At 43.8% G+C, this 9439-nt stretch overlaps 1 protein-coding gene across 4 annotated transcripts; it reads left to right on the top strand.

Moving 5' to 3' along the window:
* The first annotated feature begins 473 nt into the window (after positions 1 to 473).
* Positions 474 to 9016, top strand: LOC112910303 (ORM1-like protein 1). Of its 4 annotated transcripts, XR_003233230.2 has the most exons (5): positions 474 to 645; positions 1994 to 2680; positions 2852 to 2996; positions 7848 to 7906; positions 8419 to 9016. XR_003233230.2 is itself a non-coding variant. In XM_025986549.2 (2 exons), the coding sequence occupies exons 1-2, from the start codon at positions 5255 to 5257 to the stop codon at positions 8552 to 8554; spliced, it is 462 nt and encodes a 153-aa protein (XP_025842334.1). In that variant the 5' UTR covers positions 5188 to 5254; the 3' UTR covers positions 8555 to 8637. The 4 variants fall into 4 exon arrangements, 1 of the variants encoding a protein (XP_025842334.1); XR_011995636.1 differs by lacking the exons at positions 7848 to 7906; positions 8419 to 9016 and adding an exon at positions 4504 to 5002 and having other exon boundaries at positions 603 to 645; positions 2178 to 2680; XR_011995635.1 differs by lacking the exons at positions 474 to 645; positions 1994 to 2680; positions 2852 to 2996 and adding an exon at positions 4620 to 4701.
* The last annotated feature ends 423 nt before the right edge of the window (positions 9017 to 9439 follow it).

The raw sequence follows: 9439 nt of genomic DNA, 5'->3' as shown, positions 1-9439 counted from the left end.
AGGTAAAGTTCAGCTCTTATTCACAGGGGCCTGAGATGGCTGTACTTGTGCTAACGCTGAACTTAAGGTGGAATGGCCTTAATTTTCTCTGCCTCCACAATAAAGACGTCCAAGATTCGCGAAGTGAAGAAATTAAAATAAGTGGAGAAAAAGCTAACTGTAAAAAAACTTCATGCCTGTCTATCCAGAGGTAAGAACGAGATCGTAATTATATGTGCAAATGCCCAGCTAACGGTGACAGTGGCCACCCCAGGTCCGTGCGTCTAAGGTAGGACAGGGTGGGAGTTCATCTCTTGCTTTATTCATTTTGGCACTGGCCGAGGTTTCTTAAAAATCATATAGATTCTTTAATAAAAAACAAGTTTTAAAAATAAGCATTTTCAACTTAATGGCCTAGATCGCAGGCGTTTCTCCGGTTTCAAACGTGTAGGCGGCGCGCCTGCGCACGACTCTCCAACCGCGTGCCCCGCTGTGGGAGACGCGAGGCGAGACGCGGGATCCCAGAGCGGCCCAGAGGCGCCTCTGCCCGAGCGCCCCGCGCGGCGGGAGGCCTCCTCTCTGCGGCCCCTTTGTCCGGCCTCATCCGGCTCCGGTGAGTCAGCGCTGAGAAGCCGGAGCGGGCGTGGCTGCGAGTGGATGGTGAAGGTGAGTCTCCGCCCGAAGAGGCCGCCGACGAGGCCGCGTGGTCCCGGGTAGGAGACGTCGCGCGGGCAGGGCCTGGGAGGTTCGCGAGGCTGGAGGGGCGCCCCCGGGAGTAGCGGCCCCAGGTCGGCCCGGTGGGGAACGCCTGGAGTTGGGGCGGGCAGCCTGGGGGGCGGGGAGACAGACTAAGCGCAGAGAGTGTTCAATCTCTTGCACTCTGGTTTTTAGAGCGGGTTAAAGGGCTGTGAGCGGACTGGATTTCAGGTGCAGGATGGGCCGGGGGCCGGTTCCCTGACCCTGAGCCCCAGGATGCTGGAGCCCAGGTGTGCGCACACAGCACGGGAGCCTGTTGGAGATGCGTGCCCCGGGGCTCCCTGTCCTGCCACCCACCCCGTCCCCAGGTGCCAATTCCCTGAGTGTCCACCACAGCTCCTGCCAAGCGGGAATTCAGCTTTGAGGCTGCACTTCTTGACGTTGTGCAGACATACAGGCTTCCTGGGTCGCAGGCACTGCTTGGGCTTGTGTGGATTCTGAGGACTGTCCTCACAGAGAACTTAACCTTAGGAAACCTGCCTCACTTCCCCTGGCCTCCGTTTCTTATCTCCTGAAATCGTGGTGTTATCAAACCTCCTGAGGATCATCCTCGCCCTGTATTGGACGCATGTTGTAGACCAGGTTGGTGTTGGCTGTTGCTCTTAGGAAGCAGCAGAGCAGAGTGGAAAGCTCGCAGAACGTAGAAGCTACCCAAGTTTCCTTTTCTGTAAATTCAGCAAAAGTGACAGCAACTTCAACTGTTTTGAGGTTGATTTTGAAAACTAATGAAGAGACAAGTAAAAGTAAGTTCATTTATTAATCAAAGACAAGAACAGTATTTCCATCTATTCTCTAATTTGACTTTTACATAATGAGTCTGAGCTTTTTAACTATTCTGAGTGAATTGTGTGTGGGCCCTAATGTTGCCATGAACGCTGTAGGGTATTTTTATTACTATGTCTTCTTCATGTTGAGAGATTGAGATTGAAAGAAGATAAGAAATTGGCTGAAGGTAAAAAAAGAAAAAAAAAGGAAAAAAAAAGAAATTGGCTGAAGCTCACACAATTAGTAAATGTTAGAACCAGAATAAAACGGAGTTCTGAGTGACTTGAAAGTGTATGCTTTATACACATTATGACCTTGTATTTCCCATTATTCCCATCCTTTGGTCACCAAGTGACTTTACCTTCATTGAAGAGCCCTGGGGTCTGTGACGGTTGCTTATATTATCAGTGCTCATCATTAGCTGTTGACATTTTTCTACATTTATTTATTTATTTATTTATTATTTTTTTAATTTTTTTTTTATTTATGATAGTCACAGAGAGAGAGAGAGGCAGAGACACAGGCGGAGGGAGAAGCAGGCTCCATGCACCGGGAGCCTGATGTGGGATTCAATCCCGGGTCTCCAGGATCGTGCCCTGGGCCAAAGGCAGGCGCCAAACCGCTGCGCCACCCAGGGATCCATTTTTCTACATTTAACAGTGATTTTTACTGCTTAGGAGGAAACTTTCAAAGGTATTTCTGCAACATAGCTCCACCTGGAGGTGCTGCTTAAACTCTTCAAGGTCAAGATGAATCAAACTCAGAGGAGGCTTTACCCCTGGACCATGCAAGCTCCTGAGGTCTGGGAGGAACTGCTGACAGTGAAAGTGGAGATGGAAAGTCGCCTCCCAATGCAGGAATCCCGACTGAGACGGAGTAATCCCGACTGAGACGGAGTAATCCCCTGGCGAGGGAAATTTATCTGAAAGCACTTTCGACAGAAGATCCCTGGGCCCTGCGAGGCCCTCACCTGGCTCTGGGAGCTGTGTCAACGCTGTCTGCGCCCTGAGACCCACAGCAAGGAGCAGATCCTAGAGCTGCTGGTGCAGGAACTGTTACTGATCATCCTCCCGAGAAGCTCCAGGCCTGGGTGCAGGAACAGCACCTCGAGAGCGGGCACGAAGTGGTGACTACCATGCTGGTGGACCTGGAGAGGGAGCTAGATGAATCACAGCATGAGGTAGGAAGGGAGTTTTGCCAGGGAAAAACATATGTGAGGCATCAGCAACCCTTGTGTGCTTTGTTTTGTGTCTGTTTGACTAACCCTAACCCTGACTGTGTTCATTTCCAGGAATTGTTTCCTTTAGACAGTCTTTTCTTCAGAAATCAGATTTTGTGTCCTTGTTTCCAGGTGGTAGCTACACACAGGGGCAAGAAGTCCTCTCCAGAGGGACAGTGCCTCTGGAACAGTAGACATCACTGAGACTTCAGTCCCAGCCCAGAGGACCCCAGCCCACATGGGATGCTGCTCAGGAGTCCCACCTCTGGAGAGACAGGTAAGAGACAAGGTTTTTCTGCTGTTGATATACAGCCTCCCCCCCCCCCCGGGGGGAATCAGGGGGTTAGAAGTCTCCTCACCAGGTAACAGCAATGCTCAGTGCTCTGAGTGTCCGGAGTACTCCTTTCTCTCCCTTGCCCTGCGTTCAGGCTTCCCGAGTACCATCCTGGGGGCTCTCTGGCTTTCTGCTTCATTGTGGGGAGCAGACCAAAGGTTCAAATCATGCCTTTGCCTTTGGAAGCTGCTTATACATGGGCTCTCAGTTCTCATCGCCAAAATGGGGTAGGTAATAGCATTGCTCTCGTTGCTAGGGCTATTCTAATAGACTAGCATTCACTGGGGGGCAGGAACAACAAGCATTTATTTCCTTATAGTGCTGGAGGCTACATGTTGAAGATCCAGGTGTGAGCAGGGTGGGTTGCTGAGACCACCTTCTTGCCTGGTTCTCACATGTGCCTTTGTGCCTATGCGTACTGGGGTGGGAGTGGGGGAGAGAGAGAGAGAGAGAGAATGAGTTCTGGTGTCTCTTCTCATAAGGACATCAGTCCTGCTGGATCAGAGCCCTACTCTTAATTACCTTAATTACTTTTCTGAAAGGCCCTATCACAGTGAGGGCTTTAGCATGTGCTTGGGGTATCAGAGATGTCACAATTCAGTGGCGCAAGTAAGTACCACAGAAGCTGGTTGTGAGCACTGGACATGAACAACTGATGGGCAGCACTTGGTGGGCTGCCCTCACCTGCCTGGGCTTACATCAGCAGTGGAAAAGTGAGAGTATGCTTAGGATGTGCCAGATAGCAGAGTCCAGTGGAACCAGCCTTTGCTGCCTCAGGCATGCGACTTGGTGATGGGTGCAGTCCTGGGCGTAGGGGATGAGCCTGTTGCCTCTCTGTCCTGGCTGTCTCTGCAGCAGCTGGTCCAGCTTCTGCCTGATGTCTCACACTGACGTCGTCGGCTCTGACTGTTAACCTTCTAAAGGTCTGTGTGCAGTGGGTCTGCTGTTTCCATTTTCACGTCATTCTATGTGTATCAAAGCCACAACTTCCGTGCTGTCTGCTTCTGCCTCTGTTTCGCCTGCCCTGGCAATCATACAGATACCATGGGTTTCTGCCGCTTGGAACACATCTCTTGACTTAAATTGAAAAGATATTTTTGAATGACTTCTGTTGCTCTACAGACCTTCCTCCGGCTCCAATGACCTCATCAGATAAAAGTCCTGGAGGGCTCAGTCGGCCAAATGTCTAACTCTTGATTTCAGCTCAGGTCATGATCTCAGGGTGGTGGGATGGAGCCCTACGCTGAGCTCTGCGCTCAGTGGAGGAGTCTGCTGGAGAGTCTCTCCTTCTTCCTCTGCCCCTCCCATGCTTTCTCTCTCTATATATAGAATAAATATATCTTTAAAATAAAGTCCTTTGGTTTAATTTCCCTCCTTCATGAACATCTTTGCAGTCCATTTCTTTGTTTCTTTCTTGTTTCCCTATTAACTTGGATTTTTTATTTTCCAGCCATCTTTTCCTTTATTCTGCCTTCCAAGCTGTATCTAGAACCTACTGGGAACTCCTTTCTTCAGGACGCACATCTGAGCATGTCCTTGCTCCCATCTGCCCATTGCTCGCTGCCTCCCTCCATCCAGTCATCCATTAAGCATTGAATATGGCTGCTGGAGAGCACCCCAGGGCTCTCTTACAGGACTGTCACTACAGGTTGGCATCTTATACTCAGGAAGAGCCAGTTCTGTAAAGCAACACAGTGTCTGAGATTACAAGGATTAATACACTTTCCAGCTCACATTTTTTCTTAACCAAGCAACATTTAAAGTTATTGTGTATCACTGAGTTTGAGTTTCTTTTAGAATTCCTGCTGATGGTAAAACATCCAAGTAATATACAACTTTATATAGTAAAACTTGAAAGTTCTCCAGATTTTATTCCCTAGTAGTAACCACTCTTGTCAAATTGTTCTGTATTCTCTAGACTTTCTCTAAATAGAGTCTGTCTAGCTTTGTATCTGCCTTTTATTTGCTATTCACTCCTTTTAAGAGGTGGGGTGATAACATCAAAGGGTTTTGTGGCATGTTAGTTCAATAGCATGGGTGACAGTGCTTCATAAGTCCCAGAAGGCTCTGTAAATGGTTAATTGCTAAAAGGTGAGAAATGTCTTTGTTTTGTTTTGTCATCTACCCAGTTCTCTCATGCATTTCAAATATAACGGTGGCTGTTCTGAGCCCACCACTGGGAGTGGGGCGGCGGAGCAAACATGAATATTGGAGTTGCTCACAGTGAGGTGAATCCAAATACTCGTATAATGATCAGACGAGGTTTGTGGCTGACATATGCATTAGGAGTTGGCTTGCTTTATATTATCCTACTCAGTATTCCATTCTTCGGTGTTCCTGTTGCTTGGACCTTAACGAATGTTATCCCTAATCTGGGGATGTATGTATTTTTGCATGCAGTAAAAGGAACACCTTTTGAAACTCCTGACCAGGGTAAAGCAAGGCTTTTAACTCATTGGGAACAATTGGACTATGGAGTACAGTTTACATCTTCACGGAAGTTTTTTACAATTTCTCCAATAATTCTGAAATGATGGAAATTTTTAGGTATGAAGAAGATTGGATATTGGATATTATGTTGAATTTCAGTTAGAAACAGAATATTTGTTGAAACCTCTACTGATAGATAGCTACCTTAGAGCATAAAATACAAGCAAAATCTTTGACAGGCTGGTAATAAACCATTTTTTACTTCAGTCAGTAATATACGGAGACAATATAATGTGCCCATCAGTATTTTTAGACATTCTAGGATATACATGTCAAAATGTATTCTAGTTCATATTTTTAAATTGCTTATAAGAAAGCTATACACATAATCTTATTCTGTATTATACTATCAGATTAATCTCCCTAAATGAGGATTTGGATAATTTCAGATGAATTTCATTGATCCACACCTCCTCCACCCCACATTAGATGTTCAAACTCCTTGGGAGAGACTGCTGTATAGTTTTTGACAACAAAAGTTAGGTTTTCATTGTAGAACAGACCTGGCTTGAATCCTGTATTTATCGCCAAGCCTGCATGGTTTGCTCATAAATGAAATTCTCAGTAATAGTACATAGCTCAATATGATGCCAGAAGAAATAAATTATAGATAATATCTATCTGTAAAGCATTCAACCTTAAATTAACTCCTATTATCTGGTATCAGGGCCTTCCACAAAATGATTCTTACCTCATTTTTTCTTTATGTGAATATTTTACCCCCACCCAACTCCCACTTGGTCTAGTTCTTCTAAGCAGCATTTCTTGATACTTTATATATAGGCCTATGTTTATGCTTTTGTTCAAATCATTTCTCCTACCTGTAATACCTTCTTCTTTCCTAATTTATCTTTCTTACTCTTTCAAGATTTAAATCCTATTGGGATGTCTGGTTGGCTCAGCGATTGAATGTCTGCCTTTGGGCAGCCCAGGTGGCTCAGCGGTTTAGCGCCTGCCTTCAGCCCAGAGCCTGATCCTGGAGGCCCGGGATCGAGTCCCATGTCAGGCTCCTTGCAGGGAGCCTGCTTCTCGAACTCTGCTTGTGTCTCTGCCTCTCTCTCTGTGGCTCTCATGAATAAATAAATAAATAATCTTAAAAAAAATAAAAAAAGAATGTCTGCCTTTGGCTCAGGATGTGATCCCAGAGTTCTGGGATCGAGTCCCGCATTGGGCTTCCTACATGGAGCCTGCTTCTCCCTCTGCCTGTATCTCTGCCTCTCTCTCTCTCTCTCTCTCTCTGTGTGTGTGTGTGTGTGTGTGTGCTTCTCATGAATAGATGAATAAAATCTTTAAAAAAAAAGTTTTATATCATAACTCCTCAATGAGGTCTTTTCCTTAGCACCCAACCTTAAGTAATAATGCTCTATTTTGAACATCTTTTTTTTCTTTTTAAGATTTTACTTATTTATTCATGAGATACACAGAGAGAGAGAGGCAGAGACACAGGCAGAAGGAGAAGCAGGCTCCATGCAGGGAGCCCGATGTGGGACTCGATCACGGATCTCCAGGATCACACCCTGGGCCGAAGGCGGCGCTAAACCTCTGAGCCACCAGGGCTGCCCTATTTTGAACATCTTTCGTATTATTACATATCCCTTATTTATGCCACTTTGTATTATCTGTTATTGTAAATGGTTTGTTTCTGCAAAAATTTATAAGTACATAGATTGCTTTGAATTCCATACTCAGTATAGTTGCGTATGTATAGTGGATGTGTTAAATACATCTTAATCAAACACTGTATACCACATAGCTTACATGTAGTAATGCATCAATGATAAAATCAGTGCAGCCTGGAGTAACTGGAAAGAATTCTTGGAGGCATTAGGATTCCTTAAATTGGGACTTAAGGAAGGGTAGATTTTAGACAGATGTGAGAGAAAGGAAGGCATTTTCAAATGAAAAGAATAAATTGATGATAAAGTGGTAGGTTTCTTTTTCCTTATATTGATAGCACTTTGAGGAAATTTTTTAAATTTTTGTTTCAGCCCTATATAAAATTAACATCAAAAGCTAAATGATTTGTATGATCTAACAAAGATAAATGCAGTAACAGTCTTAATAGTTATTTAAACAGCCCTAGATTTGGATTTTAGCTTTACTGCTTTCTAGCTGTATGATTTTTGGCCATTTCTTTGAAAACCTCGGTTTCCTCATCTATACAGTGTTGAGGATTACATTATAATTAATGTAAAAAGCCTGACATTTATCCTGAATTTTCAATAAGAGTTATCACAAAATAGTCAACTAAAATGTACCTGTGTACAACATCCATATTTCTAAACATATATTTTTGACCCACAGGTATGATTTCAAATATTCTGTGATTAAATTCCTTATATAACAACAAGATCTTGAACAAGGTAATGCATTTGAGCCTGTTTCTTTATCTAAAAATCTGGGATAACACTGTATGCCCCACCTACCTGACAAATGATGATCAAATAAGAAAATGCAAAAGCACTCTGAAAAGTATCAGTGCTATATAGATGGCTTTAAATGTTGTCTGAGTGGGAAAAATTAGAGAGGGAGACAAACCATGAGAGACTCCTAATTCTGGGAAACAAAGGATTGCGGAAGGGGAGGTGAGCAGGGGGTTGGGTAACTGGGTGATGGGCACTGAGAAGGGCACTTGATGGGGTGAGCACTAGGTGTTATATGTTGGCAAATCAAACTTAAATAAAAACAAATGAAAAAAAATTTTAAGCCCAAATTAATTTAGGCCCCAAACTGTAAAACTATTTTAGTGCTCAGAAGTGATTCTGTTTTTAGGTATTTATTAGGTATTTCAGTGACCTTTTTGTTAACCTTTAAATTTGTTTTACAAGTTTTATATGTTATATATGATATAATTTAAAAATTTTTATTTCTACAGATATTTTCTGGCAAGTTTCTATACGAAGTATGATCCAACTCACTTCATCCTAAACACAGCTTCTCTCCAGAGTGTGCTAATTCCTAAAATGCCACAGCTACATGGTGATCGGGCCTTTGGAATTAATAAGTATTGAATTGTTTTGAAACAGAAAAAATTTTTATAGCTACTGAGTTTTCTGTAAGGAAGGAGTGGTTAGTAAACTGCACTGCTTCTGTGATAATATGAAATGAGAAGTATTTACATTGGAGGGCCAGTTGCTGGTTCTTTATAAACTGTTTTGAAGTGCAGTATTTACTAAAAAAATGCATATGGTATCTTTTTGAAGAGAGGCTTTATAGGCAGGCTGGGCAGGTCCAGCTTATAAGTTAAATGACTGTAAAGTGAGGGTACAATAGATAAATCTGAGGAAATAAGAGATTTATAAGACACTAAGACCAGCTTAGTTTATAATGAGGAGGAGTTCTGTTAGGAGAAGAAAATTTCCAATCATTCAGTCAGTTTAAGGAGATATACATGTATCTGTATCTTCCTCCTTCCTATTCACGTATACTTTATTCTCAGCATTAGCCAGTAAACCTAAAAAAAAAAAAAAAAATCAGATCCCTTTAATCAGATCCCTTTAATCTGTGTGTGAAGTTTGGGCAGAAGTGCAGTACTGATCCCACTTGTGGCCCATTTCTTCTCTGCAGACACATTTCTGTTTTCCAAACCTGTTGCCATCCTTCAGCTATAAGGACTGAGAGAACCATGGTCTGACAACAGAGGAGTACTTAGAGGTACTTGTTCAGGGGTGTGAGGGAGGGACAGGACAGTTAGCTGTGGGAGAAAGCTGGATGTTTTGATAAAGAGAAGGGCTGGGGCTGTTTTCCCTGGGCTTTCTGGTTTGCAAGATAGAAGTCTGTTGGTTGGGAAGCTCCATGGAAGCTTTCCAGTTGTGATCTGAAACTAGCCCCTCCTTGGGGGGCAGGGAGAGACCCAGGAAAGAGGGAAGCTGGTGGTGTTCACAAGCAAAGGAGGC

Source organism: Vulpes vulpes, chromosome 12 (assembly GCF_048418805.1).
Source record: "Vulpes vulpes isolate BD-2025 chromosome 12, VulVul3, whole genome shotgun sequence".
Classification (NCBI taxonomy): Eukaryota; Metazoa; Chordata; class Mammalia; order Carnivora; family Canidae; genus Vulpes; species Vulpes vulpes.
This window is presented reverse-complemented; position numbering and strand designations above follow the sequence as displayed.